The 26,078-nt window shown below is 33.4% G+C and overlaps 4 protein-coding genes across 5 annotated transcripts; 2 read left to right on the forward strand and 2 right to left on the reverse strand.

The window, feature by feature from the left end:
- The first annotated feature begins 121 nt into the window (after nucleotides 1-121).
- On the forward strand, nucleotides 122-1,177 carry LOC146907292 (uncharacterized). The gene is made up of 2 exons (XM_085729073.1): nucleotides 122-470; nucleotides 582-1,177. The coding sequence occupies exons 1-2, from the start codon at nucleotides 122-124 to the stop codon at nucleotides 1,175-1,177; spliced, it is 945 nt and encodes a 314-aa protein (XP_085585199.1).
- A 7,994-nt stretch (nucleotides 1,178-9,171) lies between these two features.
- LOC146907293 (vesicle-associated membrane protein 722) lies at nucleotides 9,172-11,777 on the forward strand. Its single transcript, XM_085724194.1, has 5 exons — nucleotides 9,172-9,525; nucleotides 10,460-10,601; nucleotides 10,686-10,806; nucleotides 11,044-11,106; nucleotides 11,308-11,777. The coding sequence occupies exons 1-5, from the start codon at nucleotides 9,336-9,338 to the stop codon at nucleotides 11,455-11,457; spliced, it is 666 nt and encodes a 221-aa protein (XP_085580320.1). The 5' UTR covers nucleotides 9,172-9,335; the 3' UTR covers nucleotides 11,458-11,777.
- A 51-nt stretch (nucleotides 11,778-11,828) lies between these two features.
- Nucleotides 11,829-16,719, reverse strand: PANC (pantoate-beta-alanine ligase). 2 transcript variants are annotated; one of them, XM_085724192.1, is made up of 4 exons: nucleotides 15,981-16,719; nucleotides 13,218-13,331; nucleotides 12,854-12,985; nucleotides 11,829-12,512 (listed from the first exon to the last, which is right to left on the reverse strand). In XM_085724192.1, exons 1-4 carry the CDS (start codon nucleotides 16,548-16,550, stop codon nucleotides 12,396-12,398), a joined length of 933 nt encoding a protein of 310 aa, XP_085580318.1. In that variant the 5' UTR covers nucleotides 16,551-16,719; the 3' UTR covers nucleotides 11,829-12,395. The 2 variants fall into 2 exon arrangements, with proteins under 2 accessions (XP_085580318.1, XP_085580319.1); XM_085724193.1 differs by lacking the exon at nucleotides 13,218-13,331 and having other exon boundaries at nucleotides 12,147-12,512; nucleotides 15,981-16,697.
- A 1,146-nt stretch (nucleotides 16,720-17,865) lies between these two features.
- Nucleotides 17,866-21,937, reverse strand: LOC146907295 (protein SULFUR DEFICIENCY-INDUCED 1-like). Its single transcript, XM_085723890.1, has 4 exons — nucleotides 21,729-21,937; nucleotides 20,349-20,561; nucleotides 19,632-19,787; nucleotides 17,866-18,548 (listed from the first exon to the last, which is right to left on the reverse strand). The coding sequence occupies exons 1-4, from the start codon at nucleotides 21,858-21,860 to the stop codon at nucleotides 18,147-18,149; spliced, it is 903 nt and encodes a 300-aa protein (XP_085580016.1). The 5' UTR covers nucleotides 21,861-21,937; the 3' UTR covers nucleotides 17,866-18,146.
- Between the last annotated feature and the right edge of the window lie 4,141 nt (nucleotides 21,938-26,078).

Below are 26,078 nucleotides of genomic sequence, written 5' to 3' on the forward strand. Positions count from 1 at the left end.
CTGAAGATTTGTGAGGACTTTGAGAAGATCAAAGAATGAAGATTCAAGAGGCCTCAGAAGGCATCAGTTACTTTTATATGGATGTAGATGGACAATTGGAAATGGGCAGCAGGTCAGCGTGATGAATGATCCATGGGTTCGAGGTACTGATGGAAACTGGATTCAATCCCCACAAAGCCAAGGTATCCATAGGTTGCGTGTGTCTGATTTGATAGCTGACGAAGAACGAGTTTGGGATATTGATAAGCTTGAATCTTTGTTTCCAGATGATATGGTGCAAGCTATTCTTGACACGCCACTATTTGCGGAAGTTCATAATGATATAATAGCGTGGATGATGGAACGTAGTGAGAGGTATACTGTTAAGATTGGTTATAAACTGGCTATGATGGAGTTGTTACATACTGATCGGTTTCATGTTGAAGGAGAATGGCATAGAGTTTGGAAGGTGAACTCCCCTCATAAAGCATGTAATTTGTTATGGAGGATCTGCAAGGGGTGTGTTCTGACACGTCTCCGACTACAATCACAACATGTATAATGTGATATGCTATGTTTGTGGTGTGATACGGATGTTGAAGATGATTGGCATGCTTTTGTGGGTTGTACGGTTGCGCGTGAGAGTTGGTATTGGGCAGGGCTTTTGACTGTGCTGCAATCACGAGTTGGCACTGCAAGTAGTTTGGCAGATTTTGTTTTTGACATATGTTGTTTCAAAAATCGAGACACTACGGGTCGGGTGGCTTTACTCCTTTGGAAAATTTGGGCTGCACGTAATGATGTCATTTGGAATGACGCTCATCACACTTCAACAAGCATTGGGAGGACGGCACTAGATGCATGGCAGCAATGGCAAGAGGTTCATAAACAACCCTCATCATCGGTTGTGCAACACGGGCAGAATAGAGTGCAAGCTAACAACTCACTTTGGGAGAAACCGCGTGAGACGTGGTTGAAGTGCAATGTGGATGCCGCGTTTCATGACCGTCAACATATTACATCTTTCGCGTGTTGTGTTAGAGACTCCCGTGGGCAATTCATTCGAGCTCAAATGAAATGGCAACGAGCAAATATGACAGTTTTGGAGGGGGAGGCAGTTACCTTACTCGATGCCATTCACTTTGCTGTTGGGAACAGATGGGACCAGATTGTCTCGAGTCCGACTCAGAAACTCTAGTGCAAGCGCTATCGTCTCTAGGTCATGGTGATTCAGAATTTTATGCTATTGTTTCTAGTATTATTTTTTAGTTATCTTTACAACTTCGGGGTGAAGTTTGTTAGGAGACAAGCGAACATGGTTGCTCATAGCTTAGCTAGGGCGGCCTATTCTTGGGCTAGTCACCGTATTTTTTATTTTTATCCTTCCTGTATTGAACACTGGTTGATTAATGATAACATTTAACTTTGCTTTGGTAAAAAAAAAAAAAGAAGCCTCAGAAGGCGTTACAAAGGGAGAAATTTTGTTCCCAAGTTCCAAGACATCTTATATGAATGCAAACACCCAAAAAGATGAAGAAACATACGTTATTGCACTCACATGCACCTAACGCGCATTTCTGGGCGCCTGGCGCATGGTTCTAGACACCTAGCAACTGTGTCTTACGGGACAAGACTGAATTTTGTTACTTTTTGGTGACAATAGCCCAATTTTTTAGTCTTTCAGGTGGAAACTCTCCCTATAAATACCACTCCTCACATTCATAACGAAGCAGTTCCGAGGGAAGGCAAGCACTAGGAGCTTCCAAGGGAAGAGTTTTTCTCCTCACTCCAAGTTTCTCTAGGATATGTTTTATTTTGTTTGTAATTTGTCTTTAGTTACCATGTGTAACTAAATCTTTTTAGGTCAAGGTTCTAAGATGAACCTCTATTCTGGTTGTTGGATAATTTATTTAATTCAAAATCTTTATTTGGTTATTTTCTTTATGCTATTTAATTTTACTATCGTGCCTAAGATTTGTCTCCTCTGAAGCATAACACTGATACCTAGGCACTTAAGAAGTTGACATACCAAATATTGATATTTATATATGTCTTAATCATGAAGTAACTAGGGAAACAAACCATAGAGCAGAACCCTGATATAAAATTACTTAGGGAGGTGACATAACCTAATATTGGTACAAACCTACTTCAATCAGGACGTAACTAGTTAGTAATTAGGGAAGCAGGTGACTTCACGACTTAAATCAGTCCAGTAATTTAATTCTCCTCAAACCTTGGTAAGATAGACGGTGATAGGGTTGTCCGTTTGCAGAACTACCGAGAGGGAGAGTGTGCTATGTACTTCTAAGATTCATATATGAGCGAACCTTTAGGAGCATTGGGACCACACTATTGGGAATTCAGGAATGCTAATTCAAGTCTATGTTTCAATTACCTCTGAGAGAGTAAGACCCCACGCGTACCTACCCACGTGAACACCAGTTGCAACTCAACAGCTGGAAGGGAATGAGCTCATATCTCTGAGAGAGTAAGGCCTCACACGTACCTACCCATGTGATCAACAGGGGCTACTCGACAGCTGATAAGTAGTAAAACCCCACGAACTTATCACTTAGATAAATAACGATAAATATCATGAATAAGACTTGACTATTACATAATTTCAAAAATTAAATTAGAGGGGATTCGAAGAATCCTAACCGTCGCTAATATTCTGCAATCAAAACATGTAAACTTTGCTCTGTTGCAAAGAAATTAAATTGCAAAACTTTAAATCCTTATCTTTTATTTATTTTATTTTTTTCTAAATAAGTAACACGAATTGTTTGGTTGAAACGATAATCCATGTGTATACGATACTCTACTTATCAGTTTATTACTTGGTAAACGATTTGGTACACTTGTCTAAATCCGACCATTAGAGACTTTAGAGTGTGTTTGAAAATTGATTCTGTAAATGAATGGATGGAAGTATATATAGGTAAATGAGATATGTAAGTTTAGCCTAAAATAACATCGAAAAAATAGGTTTGAATTGAATCAGAAAAGTCTTGAATCGATTCAATAATGTAAAATATGTATTCCGGGTTGTCATGAAGATTAAATAGTGTTGGAACAAAATGTGTTTAACAATAAACCTTTTAGAGTTTTGATGATAACAAGGTATTAAAAATTGACAATTGGACTAGCTAATATTTGTTCAAGTGTACAGGACCATAGTTAAAAATTTACATCACTTAAAGGTTCTGAAGAACAAATGAGAGCTAAGGAATCAAGGAAAGAAAGCTTTAAAGCAGCTGAAGAGAAGTGCTCCTGAAGACCAAAAGTGCTCCTGAAGAATGATGATGTCATCAGAAGCTGAAAGTCATCAGAAGCTGAAGTTCATCAGAAGCAAGGAGTTCAGAAGCAACTTCATCAGAAGCTGAAGCTCATCAGAAGCTGATAATCACCACAAGCTGAAAATTCAAGAATTAACACTTCAAAAGTTGTCTATTGGATTCGAAAGAAATGCAGAAGACTAGTGGAACGTTGCAACGGTCATTTTGGTGAAGATTTGAAGGCATTGGAAGCTTATCTTCAAAGAGCGTTGACATTGTACTTTGTACGAACTGTACAACCACCTTCTCCACTACTCTGTTTTGTGTCTACACTACAAGACAAGAAAACAGCTCCAGAATAACAGTTATGCATGCAAAGATGTTCCTTCACAATGGGAATGGATTTCAAATTGGTTCTTCATAGGACAACAACCAAATCAGGCAAAAGATCATTGGTGATTGATCAAACTTCAACAACGACTCTTTTGATGTGCTGGCAATTTCACAACGTCTCTTTCACACCTCTATATAAAGGAGTGAAGACTTAAAGATTTGGCAATGCTGAACGAAAGACTCTCAACATTTTTACAAGTGCCAAACCTCTGCTGAAATTGTTCTGCATTCACTTAGAATTTCTGTTTCTCAAAGTCCTATTCTAGAAATTCTTAAGTCTTAGAGTCTTATCTGATTTGTATTGAGAGCACCTCTGATTGTATATCAAGTGTTCAACCTCAAACATTGTTCTTTGTAATCTTGTTTGTTTAGAAGTCTCTTGCAGTTGTGTTTGAGCATAGAAGTCTCTTGATTGTGTTCTTGAGCATAGGAAGACTCTTGCAAAGTGTGCTTGAGCAAAGGAAGTCTCTTGTTGTGTGCTTGAGCAATTGTAATCAGATATTACTTTCTAGTGAACTCTCCTTGGAAGTGCAAGGGGGACAGGACTACTTCCGGTTTGTGGAAGGAACCTGTATAATTGCTTTGTGTCTTTCTTCTTCTCTCTCTCTCTATTTTTATCTGTTGCGTTCAGATTCTGATTATCACTTCAGAAGCTGTCTCACTTAGCTTCTGACCAGTGTGCTCAGTTTAGGAGAAACGAAGAATTTTTCAAAACACAATTCAACCCCACCTTCTTGTGTTTTTCTCACCTTCAAATAGAATCGGAGAAACTTTGAATCGATTTAAAGAATTACAGACGAAGATTGAATATATTCAAAGAAACTTTGAATCGAATCAAAACTTCCAGAAAATATTTGAATCTATTTAAAATAATTTGAATCGATTCAAATTCAATTTTCATGAGCCAAACACATGAGAACTTGAATGACTCGATTCAAAATATACATGAATCAAATCAAATCACTTAAAAATATATTTTGAACAAATTTCCATGAGCCAAACACCCGAGAGCTTGAATGATTCAATTCAAAATATGCAATGCAATATATGAATTGAATCAATTCACTAAAAATGGATTTTGAACAAGTCCTAACTTCACAACCATTCTAACAACACACTTGTGTGGAATATGTGATCTAAACTGAAGCGATGCTTCACAAAAATTAATGACATCACTCAAAACATAAGCCACTACTCAATCAAAGCCAAGTTACTAAATCAAAGGATAGAAACAACTTTCATTCTCCCCCGTTTTGATGATATATATCAACTTTAGTAGTTTTTGTATAGCATAAAGCACATCTCCCCTTGAAACTTAGCATATAAGAGAAAACAAAAACAAGCAACACAATCTCCCCTTTGGCACAAACAAAAAGAGAGATATAACAATAATGGATAACAATAATGAAACTAGGTAATCTCATTTATAAAACAACATTTTACAACTTGATGGAAAACATACATACATTATGTCAAAAACTAATTACAAGTGTGCAATCATAATTGGATACAAGCAAGCATGCAATATAAGCACTTTGGATATGAGAAAACATGTAACATGAGATAAACATACACAGAAAACATCTGCACAAAATTACAATTAAGGCATGCAAGATTTATGAATAAAAAGGTTCCACACGTATAGAACATTATGATGCATAATAACATAACAACACATCTGAAAAGTAAGTAGATGCACTTCTAAGAACTAAAACTGATGGTTAAGTGCAACAATCAAACAAGCATATAGCAAAAATCAAATTAATGATTCACATGAAGATAAAATACTGGAACAAACAAGTAGAGAAATAAGACAGATACATCAAAGGACCTTTCCCAAACTTTTGGAAGTAAAAACAAAGGACCTCAAAAATTTATGAACAAATCAGCTTTCATGGATTAAAGTCAGAATTCACTTCCCTTTGTTGCTTACACCCTTTTGTCATTATTATAAATAAAAATTTACTCCATCTATTTTCAAATACATATCGCAGTCAACCACTTCACATATACCAAAACACAAATATGACCATGAATATATTTAATTTTCTATAATTAAAAATTATAAAATTGATATTTTGAAAATATTCATTGAAACAAATCTAACAACATCTTATATGTTAACATTTTCATTTATATAATAGTTAAAAAGTATGGTCAAAGTAAGGTATGTGAATAGTGCACATCGTCAAAATGCGACATGTATTTTAAAACAAATGAAGTACTTTTTAGATTTATTAAATCAATTGTCTATTTAGTCTATAATATACAACAATTATTAAATGAATTTAATAACTAGACCGGGAACCGGTGGGATGACTGGTTCGATTTGCCTATCAAATCGATCATGGATTCAAATCGACGTAAACCGGTGTGACTAGGTCAAAACCGAAGAACCGACCGTTTTAAAAAACCATAAGAAAATTTATAATTAATTGAATTTAATTTTATAGAAAGATGACAAAGGTGAGGATTGAACACAAGTTCCTTTTGTTACATTAATGCTTCCTGTATATTTATATACAATAAACACAATCAGAATTATGATAAATGTCCACCATGAACTATCACATTAAAAATTATTATTTTTAGTTAACAAAATTCCTCAAATATTTTATTTATCAACTAAATATTTTAAAATGTAATTTTTTGTAATTAAAAGTATAAAATACTTCAATATGTTAAATATTTGTTTTCAACATTTTATAAGAATTAAATTGTTTAGAACGTTTTTAGAGAATTAGTCTTTCGATTCGATCTAATTTAATACAAAGATAACTTTTTTCATACAAAGGAAGTTATATAGTCAAGTAAACCGATTCAATCCGGTTTAGTCATCCAGTTTGACCAATAACCAAGTGGTTCGAGCATTGAACCAGTGATTCAATACTTTTATTGGGTCGATCACCAATCCGGTTCTTAAAATATCTTCTTTCTTAACTAATTATGAAGGTTAATGACCAACAAAATTATAATTTTGCTTCATCTTAATCATTTGACACATCGGCATATTTTAACTTTTTTATGTCTTTTTTAACAAAATATCCTATTTTGAAGAGAGAGAGAGAGAGAGAGAGAGAGAGAGAGAGAGAGAGAGAGAGAGAGAGAGAGAGAGAGAGAGAGAGAGAGAGAGAGAGTAACTGTAAAAAAGATTGAGATGATTTTGAGACAAAAATTTCTTTTATATAGTTTTTTGACAAAAAAATATATAAAAGAAATTTTTTTGTTACAAAATCATCTCAATAACTATAAAAAAATTCCTTTTATAGAGTTGTATCTAAACAAACTAAATTATTATTTTTTTAAAATAATTTCATAACAATAAACAAACGCAAAATAGATTCTAATTTTTTTCAAAATAATCTCTAAATTATTGAATGTCATAATCATTTTTATTTAGATCCGTAACAAATGGGGTCTACGAGGCCGTTTGTTATAACTTAAAAAAACACATTAAAGAGCATCACATATGTTTGTTTGAGTTTTAAAAAAAACAGATTTACAAAAATCTAAAAACAGCTTCAAATAAAAAAATATTAAGAGTAGACTTTCAAAAAATAGATTTTTTTAGAGGGGGAAGAAAATAAGTATTAACAGATAAATGTAATTGCTTCCTCAAAAAAAAAAGATAAATGTAATTGTAACAAAAAAAAACAAATAAAGATAATTTGGTAACAAAAAAAATCATTTTATATAGTTGTATCCAAAGAAATTAAATTGTATTTTTAATAAGTGATTGTTATTGCGGTAAACAAACACAAAGTTTATTATTTTTTTCTTAGAATATCTAAATTATCGAATGTGAAAATCATTTTTTTAATGTATAAAATACGAGTCATATATTTAATTTACATCTACAAAAAATAAGTTTTATGATGTTCATGTGTTTTTACCTCACATTGGTTCTATTGGATGCAATAGAACTACCTTTCTATTAGTTTTTCTTTTTTAGATAATCCAATGAAAAATGATAATTTTTTCAATATTTAGTATAAACCAAATTATTAATAAAAATAAATTCCAATAACAAATGTTAATAAGAAGCTAAACTAGTATACCGAAATTCATACCGAAAAGAATCAAACTTGACATATTGGAGGTGAGCACACTTCAAGGATCCAAACCAACACCAGCATGCCAATCCAAGTGGATTTTTAATATTTTGACATATTTTTATAATATTTAATAACAATTATTTTAATATTTTATCATTAACGTTAGTTTTATCATTAACTTTTTCTTATTTCTCAATACATATAATATTGCAAATGTACTTCGACGCATAGTCCACACTTTAACGCATAATAGTAACTAGACGTAGGTGAACCAATTCAATAGAAAAACCGCAAAACGAATCAATCCAAACCGAATCCGCAAAAAACCGCATTTGGTTTGGATGTATTCATATCACTTTTTTGCTAAACCGCATGAATTGGTTCGGGTTGTGGTTTTTATTTTACTAACCCAACCAAACCGCAACATAAGAAAAACAATAATTAAATATATGTTATCTAGACTAATATACTCATAGAGACTCAATGGAAACTTTTATAAAATGACAAATATTTCCTTTTGTTAAGTTTCTTATTTTCTTTTTATCTCAAAAATGTATTTATATGCTATTTGAACTTATAAAGAATGATGAAATCTTAGTCTTCTGCATTTCTTATATAACATAATTACTTTTTGTCCACATTTTTAATTTGGTCTATGTTTTTTTTAGTGAAAATTAAATTGTAATGTTGGATGAAATTAAAAAGGGTTAATATATGTTTACCCCATGTAATATTAGCGATTTTCGGTTTACCCCCTGTAAAAACAATTGTTTAGATTCCAACCCCGTAATTTGAAGATTTTTTTATTTTGGACCTTCATGGCATCAAATTACAAAATTTAAGGAATTTCACCCCTTGTAATTTGAGAAAATTTCGGTTTACCCCCTGCCATATCATCGATATTTCAGGTTACCTCCTTGCCATATCATTGATTTTATACAGTCAAAATTCATGAAAGTCCAAAACCAAATATCTACGAATTACAGGGTTGGAATTTAAACAAATTTTTTTACAAGGGTAAACCATAATTCACTAATATTACAGGGGTAAACATATAAAAACATTGCGGAAAATATGTTGTGCTTTAATTTTTTAACTTGATTTTAATGTTGAAAACAAAAAATTGTATTGTCTGATAAAAAACCGCACCAACCGATCCAACCCAAACCGCATTGGTTTGATTTGATTTGGTTTGGTTCGGATTTTATTTTAAAAATCAATAAAACCAAACCAAACCGCATGATTTTTTATTTTACAGTTCGGATGACTTTTAACCTCAAAACCGAACCAAACCGCATCACAAACACCAGCAAGACGTTGTACTAGTTAAATTTCAAAATCGAAATACACGAATAGTGTATCGTACGCCATGGCATTCACGTAATAACCAATAAACACAAGGGCAAATTAACAACAACTTCACCTTTTCTTCTATTTCACGCTTACTTAGCATCTAAGCTAGCAAATACAAACACACTTCACATTTATTTCCTTTCTCTTTTCGTTCAACACTTTCTGTTACAAAATCACAAACCCTACTCATTCCTTCTTCTTCTTCTTCTTCATCGCTTTCTCTCTCTAAAACTCTCTCTCTACAACCGGCATTGTCATTCTCTGCGTCGAGACGATGGGACAACAATCGTTGATCTACAGCTTCGTTGCTCGGGGTACTGTCATTCTCGCTGAATACACCGAGTTCACCGGTAACTTCACCGCCGTTGCCGCGCAGTGTCTCCAGAAACTTCCTTCGTCGAACAATAAGTTCAATTACAACTGCGATGGTCATACCTTCAATTACCTCGTTGATAGCGGATTCAGTAACTCGCTAAACTCTTCTTATATTGATATGTTGTTTTCGTTTTGTGATTTTGTTGTTTCTATTTTTAGATTTGAATGTGTGTTAGTTGTTAATCCTTGATCTGTGTACAGTAGAATGGTAATGACATTTTGTATTCGGTGTGCATTGCTTGATTTGATTTGATTAACATTTTTGAAATCTGTGAATGGTTTTGTTGTTTGAATTTATAAAAAAATAATATAAATAAGCGTAATAGGAAGCAATAAATTTGTGTGACTGATAATTGACTTGATTACATTGTCGATATATACATCACTGAGACACGACATTGACACTGATACGTAGACACCAATAATAATTTAAGAAAATAAAAGTGAGTGAGTGATTGAACATAACTACATGCTATGAAGCACATAAGCGGATACCAGACACAAGTACATTGACACATTGAAACCGGTAGTAATTTAAGAAAATGTCATAATTAAATGTAATCATATGTGTAAGTGTGGAGTCAGACACCAGACACGTCTTCGATCAAAAATGTCGGTGCTATAAATACTACATGTGTCGTGTCAGTTGAACATGAGGCACGCCTTCAATCTGAAGCGTTGGTGCTAAATAAATTGTATTCGATGTAGGTGTTCTGATACTTATCAACTTCAAGAGCAGCATTTAAAGTTTTAGTAGTAAAATTATTTGTTGATAAAATGGAAAATTAAGGGGAAGTTTCTTTTTACAGCTATATAGAATGAAAACTAAGGGTGAAAAAAAACATTTGATCAAAATTTTACTATAGCAATGTAAATGGTGAATTAAATCTGGTTCTATTGTTAATAATTTGACTGTTTTTAGAATATATTGTTTTCTCTTGGTGAAGTTTGGTTTTCCTTTTCCTGTTGAGGTTTAAGATGTTTTGAGTTTAGAACTGACTTGAAATCTGCTGAATGTTGTAGCTTACTGTGTTGTTGCTGTTGAGTCTGCTGGACGGCAAATTCCAATTGCTTTCCTTGAACGTATCAAGGAAGATTTTAGCAAGAAATATGCTGGAGGAAAAGCTGAAAATGCAGCTGACAAGAGTCTCAATAAAGAGTTTGGGTATTTGCATATCCTGAAATTTTTATTTTGTTAATTTGCTAGTGGCATACGTTTATTGTGAAATCTTTGTTGTTCATGATGTAGATCTAAGTTGAAGGAGCAGATGCAGTACTGTGTTGAACACCCAGAGGAGATTAGCAAGCTTTCTAAAGTGCAAGCTCAGGTCTCAGAGGTCAAAGGAGTTATGATGGAGAATATTGAGAAGGTATACCACTTACATCCTTAACATTTTCCCTTCTCTGTTCCCAGGAAAATAAAAATAGGTAGATACATTATGTCTTTTTGCTGTGGGTGGGTAAAATTTGTTTGCAGAATCTAAACTTTCTCATGATTATAATTGTTTCTGTTATTTTTTACCAAGTGTTCATGTTTCAAGTTGTTTAATCTATTGAATGTGAGTGTGTGACATGGAATTCTCTATAATATTTATCTATTTTGGCAGGTTCTGGACCGTGGGGAGAAAATTGAGCTTTTAGTAGACAAGACAGAGAACCTTCGCTCTCAGGTCTGTTGGTTTCTATAATTGCATTTTTTATATTAATAACCTTTTAGCACAGCAGTCTTATAAAAGTGCAGTGACCTTTCGTAATCGAGAGCACTTAAATCTCGAAAGATCGATGTCTCTGTTTTATTTTAAATTTTTTGAAAAAAATCCATATTTTTGGCTATCATTTTTGTGACTCTCAATTCATATATGATTTTGCAGGCACAAGATTTCAGGCAACATGGAACCAAGCTTAGGAGAAACATGTGGTTCCAAAATATGAAGATAAAGCTAATTGTTCTGGGTATCATAATTGCCCTAATTCTCATTATTGTTCTTTCAATCTGTGGTGGCTTCAACTGTTCTAAATGAATGAACCTTTTCTTTGGTGGCTTCAACTATGTCAAAGTCTCTCCCACTCGATATGATTTTCGCCAGCTGATTGCGATTGCCTCTACTATCTACAGTGCTTTTGACCTTTTGAGATTTACATTCTTCCTACGTCTATGATATTCATCAGTTTTATATGACATTGTTTGTATAGTGTGCAATGCTTTAGTCTTCACTTCACCATTTTGTCTCCCATGGTTTAGTGCTAATTTGTCATTCTCTATATAGTTTAGGTGGAATTTTCAGCATTTTGTGAGGATTATGATGTTCTCTCTATTACAAACCAGCCATTGCTTAGTTAAGTTTCATATTGCCTATTTTTCTTTACCCTGTATATAATTGTGAATGCCAAATTTCCAAAAATAATGTTATCAGTCAAAATTTGCCAAATATTGTATAAATGAAAGAACTAGAAATCATGGTTGAGAATAGCAAGCAACCCTGAAGAGCTTAAACAATTCATCAAAAGGTTGAAAAAACTAATCCACAAGGTTAGCTGGCAGATGTTCGCACAACATATGCTAGAACAAAGCCATACTAACAAAAATAATCTTGAATGAACAGTAGCTTATCTTGCTAGAACAAAGCCATACAAAGACCAGTCCAAATTATTCCATTCCACATTTTGCAGTCACCAAGCTTCAATCCTCTTCTCCACTATCATTGAGCTGTTATTCTGCATAAAGTTGAACTTATAAATAATATATGCAAGTGTAAGTATTTTTTGTCCAGTAAAGGAAAAAGACCAGTTCACTGATTTCTAACAGTGACATAGGTAGCAGCTCGCACAAAATATCATGAGCCGGTAAAATGATTGTAGAAAAATATCTCTTTATCCTATACTCCATTGACTACTACCCCATGAAATGCTAACCAATGACTGAGATGACACAAGGTTAGATTAAATTATAACAGCCGTTTTACAAGTTGATTTCCATGTTGTCTATAAGCCTGACTTTCCCAAAAAATGCAGCAACACAGAACACAACAGGACCTTTGATAAATTCCACTTTCTCTAAGCTTTGTTGATCAACAATCTGCATGAAAAAAGTATCAAGTTAATAGTTAACATTGTAAAATACCTTAATTTATTCATAACCTCCTAATTCCCTATTGCTTTGGTTTAATTAAGGTTCTGTTAGGTGCAGACATATTTCAGATGGCATACATGCATCAATCAAATAAGTTTTACATTCATGAATTTGGTCCTCATAGGTTGTAAATAAATTATGGAGACAGTGTAAATAATTTAGGAGGGTTGTAAAGTTGTGCATGGACTAGACTACCAACAGGCCAACCACAGAACTGGGTGCTTTTGGATGAAGTTTAAGTGAAGGTTTCATTACACTCAAAATAAATAAAAAAACTAACATCTCACCTCAGCATAATCAATTCTTCCCCCAGCTTCAGTAATACATTGGATGACTAAATTCCTCAATTTCTCACAGTCCACCTGACCATCTTCTGCCGCTGACTTTGCTCTTGTTAATGATTTGCTTATAGATAGCACCTGCAAAAGGATTGAAAAGTATTACCCAGGTGTAGATAGAAGACAGATAATATGAAGAAAAAAAATGGATTAAGGGGTTTGTAGTTTTTAAAACCGGAAATGAAGAGGATAGCACATCATAAAGCTTTATATTGTCAATAGTACATTATCAGCATTATTTTTTTATTATTGGACTAATATTAAATATCATGGCATGTTTCGGATAATCAAAGAACTATGAATAAAATAAAACCTTTTCCCTCTCTTCAAGTGAAAGATGTACATTGCGTGAACTCATCGCCAGGCCATCATTTTCCCTTGTTATTTCACAACCTATCACTTTTATGGAAAAATCAAGATCTCGAACCTGCAAAATTATTTATGGACAATAACAAAATATTATTGACCAATCACTGGAAAAAGGTTCTCAATCAGGGTTTCAAAGAAAGGAATTGATAAGGTCAAGGTTTCCCTGTGGGTTCTCCAAGAAATTCGAGTCTCGGATCTCTCCTTCCTTAATCTTATTCCAAATTAAATAACTCCCCTCCCTCTTTCATAACTTTCCTATTGATACAATTCATAAAACATGTATAATTAACCGTTATATATAATAAAAACTTCACATATAACTGTCAACAAATAATAGAAACTGCACATATAACTGTTCCCTAATGAGAAGTCTAATAGTATCAGACAGGGATCAAGCTTTTCAGACAGTCAAAGCAATGGCCAAGGTGGCAGATTGCTTTCGGCTGAGTTTTGATATGGTGCCAAATACCATAGTTCCACTAAAAATCTAAAATGTCCCCTTCCAACAAAGCTTTCTTCGGATATGAGCCTCCTACATTTTTAAGTTGTTCAATTGATTCGTCAAAAGTGAATAGTTAATAACAGAAAGGCACTTGGTGTTAGATGAGCATATAGGCAGTTTTGTAAAATAAAATGAAGCATTAGGGAACAACATCATAAACTTTCATCATCCAACCATTGCCAACCTCGCTTTTAGAAGCATAGGGAATGAGGGTATAACCAGCTGATGTAACAAGAATGAGGATAACACACAATGACGTAACTTAGGTACTCTTTTTTTTTTTTTTTTTTGAAACAGCATAATTTTATTTCAAACAAAGCAGCCTAGTACAAGGAGTGCAATAGGCTGGAAGGAACAAAAACATAGCCTTAAAATTACATCACCACACCAGGAAAAAACCAACAGCCGCAAGGCATAAAAAGGCTAAACAGATGCCGCAAAACAGATGCCTACTACCATCCAGCAGAAAAACAACATGCCAGGCAAACAATGCACAGCAGAAAACCCTTACATCAGCAACACAGAAGCGGCTGTACAGACCCAACAGAACTCCCCTACAGCTCCCAAACCAACAGCAGTCCTCACCTCCTCTTTAGGCACTCTCTAGGATTCCACGACCACTCACAGAATAGACAAGAAGCAATCTTGAGCCTACTCAAAACCCAAAACCAAGACAACACTTTTATTTCGTCGATAATCTCATCAACCTCCTTAAATTGGTTTTTAAAAATCCTCGCATTTCTCTCCTTCCAAATCGACCAAATTGTGGCATGCCATATTAAACGAAAACCTTTCAAAAGCCGCTTAGAGGTCGCTTCACCATTCCAACATTCGAAATGCACATACAAATTCTTAGGTGTAATGAAATTCATATCTAGCCAATTCAACACTCCACGCCAAATCTTAGCGGCCACCTCACAATGCAAGAATAGATGAGTAGATGACTCCTCCCTTTGCCCACACAACACACAGGTAAGGGGCACCTCCGGATCTAAAATGTGCCGAAACGCAAGGTTTACTCAAGTGGGAATTCGATCAATAAGTAAAGTCCAAGAAAAAGCCACCACCTTGGAAGGTGCCGGACTCTTCCATAAACTCGCCAACACCCCTTCCTCCAACGCACTCAACTCTTCCTCTAAAAGTAATAAAGACTCCAACACTCTATAGGAAGAACGCACCGAGAACTTCCCACCTTCCTCCGGAGTCCACACCCAATCATCTTCAACATTCCCCAAAGTGATCCCTTCAATGCTAGCCACTAGGGTAGTAATAAGATTCGTTTCCCACAAAAACGGATGTCTCCTCCAAACAAGATTTCACCGGCGCACCCCTTCTTGCATCACCGACACGTCCCTCACCTTAGCCTCCTTTTGAGATGAGATAACAAAAAGTCGAGGGAACGCAACACACAAAGGTAAGTCACCAATTCACCTATCCTTCCAAAAACTAGTGTTACTCCCATTGCCTACCTTTCGCACCACCCTATTTGTGAACCAAATTTTGCCCAAGCTCCCCTCCAGAGACATCAAGTCTTTCCACCACAGGGAGGTAAACCTTGGCCACCTAAACCCCTCCACCGGTGCCAAACCACTAACTTGGTCCCCATACTTTTCAACTAAGACTTGCTTCCAAAGGGAATGCTCCTCTTGAAGTAGACGCCATTTCCATTTCGCTAAAAGACTCATATTCACCACTCTCACATCCCTAACCCCCAAACCTCCCTTTGATCTTGGATGACAAACCTTCCTCCATTTAACCCAACAAGTTTTACAGCCACCTCTAAGAGTAAGACCTCCCCAAAGAAAATCTCTTTGTATCCGGATCACCATCTTTAACACCTTCGCCGGAATTTTCAAGAAGGATAAATAGAAAATAAGGATTGCATTCAAAACGGAATTAAGAAGAACAATTCTTCCGCCGAGACTCACATACTTATTACCCCAAGAGTTAAGCCTATTCCGCAATTGGTCTAACAATTGACAGCTAAATTGATTTAATATTAGTTATAAGTTCTTTTCATATAAAATCCTAAAAAGCATATATGATATATGTAGATAAACAACTTACAAAAGCATAAGTTATTTACATATGCAACTTACAAACATTTAGGCCTTGATTAGATAAACAACTCAATTAAGTGCTTAAAGCAACAAAAGATACAATTAAGTGCTAAAAGAAAAAGTAGAAAGAAAAACCAAAAATTACCATTCTCTGAATAACTCTCCACTGCTGATAATCCTTTTTCCCAAACACAGCAAAATCAGGCTCAACAATATTAAACAACTTAGTAACAATAGTAGCAACCCCTCTAAAGAAAATAGGTCTACTCATTCCACAAAGACCCTTTTCAAGCCTCTCAACTCTAACCCAACTCTCATGTCCAAAACCACTCTTTTCAACACAAGAAACAACCCCATCACCCTTTTCACCACCATCACCATCACCATCATTTTCACCATAATCATACAAATTCATTGGATTAAAAACAACATCAACACCACCAGGAACATTGATAAGTTTTTTCAAATCACCTTGAAAATCAGAAGGGTAAGTGGAAAGATCTTCATTAGGTGAAAACTGACCTGGGTTAACGTAGATTGAAACAACAATGAGATTGGCGTGTTTGTGAGCTTGTGTTATGAGAGAAAGATGACCTTGATGAAGGTAACCCATTGTGGGAACAAGTGCAATGAGTTTGGATTGGGATCTCATTGTTCTTGACCAGTTTCTCATTTGGGTTTTGTCTCTGATTATTATGGGTTCTTTTTGTGCCATTGGAATCAAAATTCAAATGGGTTTTGTTGATGGGGATTGAAAATGGGTTCAAATGACGAAGACAAGAAGGAACGGACGAAGGTAGGTGGAGGGAGAGAGTGCGTGCGTGAGTGCTGATTGATGAGATTCAGTATTTCAATCTTTGTGACAATATTTTATCAAATCAAATCAGGCATGTATATTTTATCAACCAACTTATAAAAGTGGTGGGATTGTAATATATTGTGTAATTTTTTTTTGGTGGTTGGGGTTTGCACCTTGCATATTCTATATATTATTCATACCAACTGAGCTAAGCTCACGAGGAGATATATCGTGTGAGTTGATTGAGAGTCTATTTGTTATATATTTTTTTTTTGTCAAAATATTTGTTATAGTGTTTTTTTTGTCAAATAGTCTGATAGTTAGAATTCACTTTTTTAAGGTGGATAAGTGGGGTGTCTGTGGTTCGAACTCTGGCTCCTGCATTCCTACCAACCTGAAAAAAAGTGATTTTTTTTAATTTTTTTTAAAAAGTTATAATAAAGAGCCTCTAAATTATTATTTTTTTAAAAAATGTGATTTTTATTATGGTAAACAAATAAAAAATAGATTTTAATTTTTCATAAAATCTTTATAAAATAATCTCTAAATTATTTTATGGCAAAATCAGTTTTATTTTAAGTTGTAAGCCTGTAACAAACAGGCCGTGAATGTACATGAAAAAACAATTTACACTGAAAAAACAATTTACACTAAATCAATCTTTATAATATTTACTGTCTTAATTGAAGAGTTTAAGGTGGTGGATTGACAGTTAATTTTTTTTTACATATACAACCAAAATCAAAACATTTTGAATTGTCACTTTAAATATCAATAAAGTAAATTTTTATTTAAATAATATACATTTATTTATTTTATTTCCATTTCTCTAAGTTCTTCACTAATTACAAATAATAAGAATCTTTAGTTACACAAAATTCATTTTATCATTGAAATTAACATAATTAATATTTTTCTTAATTGCGCACAACTGTTTATTAAGTAATTATGTGTCCGTTGGAATTGACTTATTTTTGCGTTTATGCAAAACTGCATACACAATAAATAAGTTTTATGTATTTTTTATAAGCTAGTCTAGGTAATTTATGAAAGAAATAATTTATAAAGATACAATTTTCATCAGTGAGAACTTATAAATCAACATAAAAGTTTATTTGAACTATTTTTCATAAACTCAAAAATAAGTCAATCCAAACGGAATCGTATCACATGTCAAAGGGCATAGGTAGTGTTATAAATAGAAGACAACATATGATTGAGCTCTTCAATCTATAGCTTTTCAAACACACGTTTATTCTCATCAGTGATAATTTACATTGTGAAATTCACTGCAATTCATGGTGTTAAGTGATACTTTCACATCAACCCATGAGTCAATTTACACTTTTGAGGTCTATGTGATTTTCAAACAAGCATTTAAAAAGTTCACACCTATCTTATACACCTCTTCCCCAAAAATGAAAATAAAACCCTCCGCTATTATGGAAAAGAAAGAAAGAAAAGAAGCTACTTCCACAATCCAAAAAAAGCTATGTACAAAATTTTAAAAAGTTAACAAGCTAGTTGATCTCTACAAGAAGAAATCTCTTCAAATATTGGAAGTCTCTTTGATCTAACTGGACCCCATTCATTCATCAACTGTTCTATCCCTTTGATGAACTCATCATCCATAACCAAAATATCCAATGGACATGGTGTAGGTAGCAATGATCTCAACTCTTCTAAGAGATCTTGAGCCCTTTTCTTAGACTTGATATCATCTGAGCCTGGAAGTTCTCCTTTTAATATATCATCAATAATCAACTGTGCCTCTTCATACCGTGCTTGTCTAATGAGACATAGACCTAAATTACATGCTTTGTTGCAATCTGGATCGATCATTTGGGCTTTCCGATACACCGCCTCGGCCATCACATAGTTCATCTTTTGCATGTAGGCCCAGCCCAAGTTTCCCTGTGCAAAAATGTTTAGATACATAGGTACAAACAAATCTTGGAACCAAGTATACAACAGAAATTTAAAGATGGAGGCAAAATCTAACCTAGAAAAGTATGGAAACAAACAAAACTAGGACTCATTTTCTCAAAATTCCCTAGTCATACCTTATATTTCAATGTGTGACTTGGGTTTTTTCCAATAAACCGTCTCCACTACTGGACTTAGGGTGCAGATACAAATGATGGGTGATCCGAACGATAGACTTTGATATAATATTGATTTTTATATTGAGTTTAATTCTTCTTCACAAGACCGACTTGTAAGAGGTGTCTTTCTTTATAAATCTTTTCTATATGAGAATTAGGTTTTTTCCAATAATATATGTAATTGTACTTTTCTTGTGTTAACCCTTCGGTTCCCAAAGAAAAGGGGCACTATCTCCTGTAGTAATCCGGGGTTCGACCGGGAGATAAGTAAAACTTGATCAAGAATTGTATTTGCCACACCCTTTATTTTGTTTTGAAATAAGTATTTGCCATACTTAAAGTACAAAACTCAACAAAATATTTGATTTAGACAATTAGATATATGACTGCACACATAACTGTATATTAAAGTAACTGGTCCGACTTAAACTACAAGTATCTCAAAAAACATTCTTCTGTTTCCAAATTCCACCCTTAAATTTCCACTCTAATTATTTTGGTGTTAAACCCTCTTCCCTCTCCTTTTTTGTAGGTGGACCTTTAAATGGACCCATATGGAATCTATTCACAGAAAACTCAAAGAACAAAATCATATATTCGATTGTGTAGTGTATAATCATAACCTGGCTGTATTATATCAACAGATCGTATCTTATTTTTTTAAAAGGCCTTATTCAATATGATTTGATGTGGACGTACAATTTATTATTTTTGAATATCATTTTTGCAAGCTTTTTTAGCAGTGGCCTAACTATGATACTTATAGATAATATTTGTTCCATTGTCCCACATCACTTTATTTTATATTATATTACTTTTTACATTACACTTGTCGGCAAAGGAGAAAGCATAATGTGTAATCAAAAGAGAGGTTTAGTTAAAGATAAATTACCAGTAATCTCGAAGTTTCTTGTTTAATAGAAACTTGAAACTTCTTGCCATGTGACCGTGCAGTCTTTGTGAGTTTCCCATTGAAGGCTTCACCTTGGTAGATCAATTTCAGCTTTTGCTTCAACAAATCTATTTCCTCATCTATTTTCCCACATTTCTATCATTCACAAGAAATTCTAATTAATGTAGATTTAATTGATATACTCAAAGTATAAAGACACTATAGTCATTGTAGGAAAAAAAAAATAGCATGTACATTCCTTTCTGATTAACAGGACATTCCAACGAATCAATTACAAGCTATACACATAGTTAGCACATCAAAATTTGTTTGTTGTAAACCAATTTATACATCAAAATATATATTTTTCCGATATGTATCGGTCAAAGAAAGATCTCCGGACTAAATGGTTTAAAAACTCAGGTGTCCGACAACTTGTGTCACACCATATTGTATATCAAGTATTTGTAAATTATCTTTATAAAGGGTTATTGAGTTTGATTTTGATTTGATATATCAGTATATAAACTTTTACTTTTTTACGAACCGTAAAATGGTAAAAGTTTGTATTGTGAATCAAACATAAATCATCTTACGCTTGACTTTTAAGGTAAACATTGACGGTATAACAAATCTTTACACTAACTGCATACCAATTGAATCTAAATTATAATCACTAAATATCGAAAAGAATAGCATAAAACATATGATTTGTACCTTGTAAAGATCAATGAGTACATTATCAAGGGACTCTTGGGATTGTTTGGAGCAAAGGCCTCGAAACGAAGAGATGGCTTCAATGGCTTCTTCGGATCTGTCTAACTGCTTCATCACCACTGCCATATCCTTCAAAGCACTATCCACTCTGTCCCCTGCATTTATTGCTTTCCAGAATAATACAATTGCAGCTTCCGGGTCCTTTTCTACTAGCTACACAATTCATATTATATTGATATTATTAGGGTAAACATTATGTCACACACACACTCAGTAAGAAATTTGAGAAGCATAGGCAAAAGAACTTGTAATTAAAGGAAAAAAACCCCAGAAAAGAGTGTAAAATGAGATTTGAGTGAAATGAATCTTATAAAAGTAAGTATTAACTTAATTTATAATTGAGGACGCATTTACGGTTATGCTAGCAACACACTCTCTAACACACTGCTTCCAACACACTCTTTAATTGATTATTTTAAATGGGTCCGACTAAATTTATGAGGGGCCTACATAATTTAGTGGGATCCATTTGAATTCCACAAATTATAGTGTGTTGTTATCACTCCTCCTAGGAAAAAATACAGTTAATTTGATCGAAATTGCAGTTGAGGTAGAATTACGAAGAACTACAAACCCGTTATATTGTGGCTGCAATTGCAGTTGCAGACCCTAATTCAAAACCACTACATTACATGCAACAAAATCTGGATTTGCTTGTCAAAAAAAAAAATTGGATTTACCAAAATTAACAAGCATTTACCTCCAAACTCTATAATTTGTTAATTCAAATATACTTATCACCTCACTTTTATATAAGTATATCTAAACCCAAATCACATTACTTTTATATCTCACTTTTAACAAATGATATCCTAACATAGGCTTATGTCCATCCGGAATTTTGTTATATATTTATTTTTTTTATCTACTTTTTTTTTCCAGCATTTTGATCTACTTTTAACTTCGAGTCTAATAAGTTTTTGTTCCTCGTAAATATACTACATCCGATCTTATCCTGTATATAAAAAAAAGTTAGATCAACAAAATTTAATGTATCTGGTCCAATTTTTGAACCAAATACATCAAAACTTATATTGATCAAACTTTCTCTTATGTATAGAACCGATGACGGTATTATTTTTCGGTTTTAGTCTCTCTAAATCTTTTCTTCTAACAATAGTTCTCTTCTCCAAATGTTTTCCCTAATCAAAGTTGGTCTTCTACAAGGACTAAAAATGAAATATATATTTATAGTACTGGTCTCATAAGATTCATGCAAAGTACTCAAACAAAACATCTATGAAAGTGAAAATGAATCTGTGTCATTAATCAAAGACAAGGACAAATAACAAAAAGAGTAATTGAAGTGTATCTAGATACCTGAGCATGTTTGGCTCTGACATAAGGACTATCACCATAAGGAACCTTGTAAAGTACATGATAAATGTCTTCTTTTTTCCCTTTTGATAACAACAAACTCTTGTTCTTGTAACTAACTCTTTCTTCTTCCATTTTATTATATGAAGCTTTTTGAGGTAAGAACTGGCTGGTACTTTTTTTCTTTCTGTTATGTTATGAGTACATTACATGCTTTTGAGTTTCTTCAACTAGAGGAATAGGAAAGAGAAACAGAAAGAAAGAGAAAGAGAAAGAGAAAGAAAGGGATGTAATGAACCTAGATGGATTTGCGTCCTTGTTCACTTGAATTTGGTGATTGCTTGTAATGAGAGTTGATCAACGACTATTAAGAGACGGTGCAACCAACGATTGGACACGTGTCGACTCTTGATTTAGTTTCCAAAATAAAGTTACTCACTTTTACAATTATATTTTTTTTGTCAAAAAAAATAAAAAATACAATTAGGAGTATTTTTTTAAGCACAAGTTGTACAGATTAGACTGAAATACAAAGGAATAATGATATTTTGACATCCATTTGATGACAACTTTGTTGACAACCTTGTTTTTCTCACTTCTTATTGGTCAAAAACAATGGAGAGATAAAAAGGAAGAGAGAGGATAACAACATCATGTGAGTATGAGAGAGAAAGTTGTCAAAAAATGGTTGTCAAAATATCATTTCTCAATATAAAGTTACATACACCAATTGAAATAAGTTGACACGTTCACATGTTTGGCACATATGTGACACTTCGATCAAGATCGGATAATCCATATTTAAAATGCAGTTTTTATTTGTTTTTGAATAAAAAATATTAAACTTTAAATTTGGATCGTCAGATCTTAATTTAACGATCATTGAAGTGTTAAAAACGTAAATGTTTTAACTTTATAATCAGTGGCGAAGTTAGCAGTATTTTCATGAGGTGGCAACATATAATTTAAAAAAAAATAACTGTAAATTTAACCAATAAACAAAAAACAATCATAATAAATATAAAATGTACTTCACAAAATACAGTTAAAGCCACAAAAAGGAATTATACCAAAATGCAAAAGCAATGGATTTTACCACCAAAAAAAAAAACAACGGAACAGAGGATTGTACCTAAAAAACAACAACGAAAGAAATTAAAACTAATAGTAGCTATTTATGAAAGTCGAACTCAACGATCCTTCAAATACTTAAATTCATCCATAACTACCTATGAGTTTAAGTGATTTGCAATGTCCTTTTCAATGTAATTAAAGTGTCGTTTCCTTTCATTTGCCCAATTTTTATTAATAAATTAATAATATTATAATTTTAATATAACAATAATAAGGGGATGAATGTTGGGACTATATGATATATGTTTTGGTCTAATAGCAACAGATTAAAAATTTGTTGCTATTGTAATATTTTCTTTGTTAAATAAAAAAAAATATTACTGGGGATAAATTTTTCAATTTCTGTGAGACGTGATCAAATAATCCAAAGTTCAACCAGAAAGTAATCAGTCAAAAAATTATTTCAACTAAAGTTGAACTTGGGTAACCAAATATATATTATTATAGGTACCTACTACTCATTCAAATTTTTATTTGGGGTAGCCATAACTACCCCTATACTATACAAGCAATCGCCCATGTTTATGACTACAAATCTAGCAAACTAAGAGATACATGATTGCCTCCAAAGCTTCTTGAAGAATATAAATCAAATCAAAATTGTATATAAATCAAAATAAGGAGGAGAATTGTACAGGCTTCGAGAGACCCTAACATTTGTAGCTAGTAACAAGTTATGAGTTATATAATGAGATAAAGGGCAGCGAGTTATATGGATCATGATGTTGTGAATCCAAAACAAAAAATTATGGTTAGTTAGGTTGTACCGTTATATTAAAATTAACTCAGATGAAGTGTACCAAAGTGACTTAAATTGCAAGTGGGGTGTGGTGTTTTGATTAAAGGAAATGTCGTAGAATGGCTATATGGCTTTTCTAGATTTTTGGAGAAATGTAGTGCATATCCCGCAGAGTTGTGAGGTGTTATGGAGAGTTCGCGTTTGGCCGGGAGATATGGGTTTAGCAAGGTAAAGGTGAATGGATTCTAAGATGGTTGTGAAGAATTTAAATAGTGATGGCAAAGTCGAAGCTACAGGGTTCCGGTTAGTTTAAAAAAATTTCCAATTGTTGGAACTAGAATTGGGGTCATTGTGTATCACACATACCACGAAGCTAACTTTTATGTAGATGCTCTAGCAATGATGGGTGTACAAGTGGTTCCAAGATGATTATGTATAAGCTACCTTAAGCTTATATTAGTTCATTACATTTTGTTGATTATGTTGGGATGTTACATCATTGTAGCGTTGCTCTGCAGTTGTTTTCTTAGGGTTTAGGCCCTCTTTGTTTTTATTTACACCTAAAAATAATTATAATGTTAACCAAAATTGGCAAATAGGTGATTAAACTATTAGGCGAGAAAGCCCTTCATCCGAGTGAAGGATATATGATGCTATAACAATCAAGCAAGGGAGATGATTCTTTATCAAGGCTACTAACTCAAAATATGGGTCGTCAAAAGCTTAAAACTAAGTCAAAGGATAGTGGAACTAGTCAATGACGCGACAAACCCACGATAACTACTCTCAATGCCAATAACCACTTTGAGGAATTAGGAAGAAGACATGATCTCTAATGGAGCTACGCACAAAATGACCTTGCCAACATATCACGCAGAGGAGAGAAGACTGAAGTTGAATGTGGGCGCCACGATCCCACTTACAAGGGAGTTATTACACAACTCTCGTGAAATTAGCCGAATGGAGGTTTCAACATTGTATGTCATGTTGTTTGTCTAATAAACGATACGTACATTATAAATAATATTTATACATTGTAATTAACACATCTAATCAATTAAATAAGCTTATTTCACACTTTTTTATTCATTTACCTTTCTACTTTTATTTAAGCATTTTTTAGTGTAGTTGAAACCCAAAAACAAATGTAACTAACACCCTATCAGAGAAGTTACGGAACCCACAACTGAGGGTCAATGTTTATCCCGTAGAGTTAATCACTTAAAAACAAAGAGAATCACAGTTGACATGTTTATTTGAAAATAGAATTTAAAAAAATTATATTCTCACATATTTGTATTTCATGCACACAACTTACATCATATTAAATATTTCATGGAACTTTGTATTTCATATTATGTTTTTTCATGTTCTCTATTTTTCAAACAACTTGTTATAACCAACTGATGAACAATCTCAGCGGTGGTGAGGAACGATGGGTTAGGTGTGGTTGACGGCTAGAGTTTATTTTTTAGAAGAAATGAAATAGAGTCTGAGTGTTGAGATGAGATAATGATGGAAGAAAGTAAATGGATTAAGGGGTATTTAATGTTGGGCTTTAATTTTTGGTCTTATCATAACTGTGTGAGAAGAGATAGTATTAGTAAAATGGGGAGTGAGGTTACCATCAGTTCGGTTCATCGGTTCCAAGGATCTCAAAATGTAAAACCAAAAACTGAACCAAACAAGGTCAGATATTTTTTCAATTTGGTTCGGTTTGGACTTTCGATTTCGTCGGTTTTGTTCGAACCACTTACACACCTATTGATTAGTACTTTTAGTTTTTTTAGTTTCAAAATGGTCCTTTATGTTAGTAAAAGTGTATATCTAGTCCTTTCGATCATAAAATATATGCATCATTATCCTTTTTCTGCCAAATCCACTTCTCTCAAAATTATGGTTCATATATAGGTGTATAATTTAGTCTTACTTTGAAACAAAATTGAGTGATTATTTGATTTATTAATGTTGTAGGTGAAATACTTATCTGTAAAATTAAGATTGAATTATGAAACAATTAATAAGAAAAAAATGTGTGTAAGTAATGTTGGTCTATACGGCTAATTATTTTGTAAGCTAGGGGGAATAGCTTTTTGAAAAGCTTTTCCGGAGTTTAATGAAAAGTGAGTTTACCGAAATCGACTATTGGAATCGTGCGCGAACAATCACAGCAATGTACAATGTGCAGTGAGTTTACCGAAACCGACTATTGGAATCGTGCGCGAACAATCACAACAATGTACAATGTGCAATAAGATTTAATCTTAGAATTGATAAATTCACGATACAAATCTTATTATACAATCAAACTTTAATCAACCTTGAACAATACAAAACTTTTAGACAATTTCAAACCAAACCTATATGAGCAAAATTACTAGGCTATCAAATGCAAACACAATACATGTGAAATTGAAGAATTGAATAGATTTTGCAATCAATTTATCTAAGCAAATTATTTGAAACCTAATTCAATGAAT

This window comes from Medicago sativa, chromosome 7 (assembly GCF_051527215.1).
Source record: "Medicago sativa cultivar Bolivia chromosome 7, Bolivia_mono, whole genome shotgun sequence".
NCBI lineage: Eukaryota > Viridiplantae > Streptophyta > Magnoliopsida > Fabales > Fabaceae > Medicago > Medicago sativa.

Excerpts from the sequence above, each read along its gene's own strand:
- PANC (XM_085724192.1), bottom strand. The coding sequence starts at position 16,550 with ATGGCACAAAAAGAACCCATAATAATCAGAGACAAAACCCAAATGAGA. Across the intron at positions 13,332-15,980 it reads GGAGAGTTATTCAGAGAATG|GTTCGAGATCTTGATTTTTC; the intron begins GTAATTTTTGGT and ends ATAATTTTGCAG. Across the intron at positions 12,513-12,853 it reads GAAGAATTGATTATGCTGAG|ATTGTTGATCAACAAAGCTT; the intron begins GTGAGATGTTAG and ends TTTTTCATGCAG.
- LOC146907295 (XM_085723890.1), bottom strand. The coding sequence starts at position 21,860 with ATGGAAGAAGAAAGAGTTAGTTACAAGAACAAGAGTTTGTTGTTATCA. Across the intron at positions 19,788-20,348 it reads TACTCATTGATCTTTACAAG|AAATGTGGGAAAATAGATGA; the intron begins GTACAAATCATA and ends TGTGAATGATAG. Across the intron at positions 18,549-19,631 it reads AAGAAACTTCGAGATTACTG|GGAAACTTGGGCTGGGCCTA; the intron begins GTAATTTATCTT and ends ATTTTTGCACAG.
- LOC146907293 (XM_085724194.1), top strand. The coding sequence starts at position 9,336 with ATGGGACAACAATCGTTGATCTACAGCTTCGTTGCTCGGGGTACTGTC. Across the intron at positions 10,807-11,043 it reads TGATGGAGAATATTGAGAAG|GTTCTGGACCGTGGGGAGAA; the intron begins GTATACCACTTA and ends CTATTTTGGCAG. Across the intron at positions 11,107-11,307 it reads CAGAGAACCTTCGCTCTCAG|GCACAAGATTTCAGGCAACA; the intron begins GTCTGTTGGTTT and ends ATGATTTTGCAG.
- LOC146907292 (XM_085729073.1), top strand. The coding sequence starts at position 122 with ATGAATGATCCATGGGTTCGAGGTACTGATGGAAACTGGATTCAATCC. Across the intron at positions 471-581 it reads GAACTCCCCTCATAAAGCAT|ATGATTGGCATGCTTTTGTG; the intron begins GTAATTTGTTAT and ends CGGATGTTGAAG.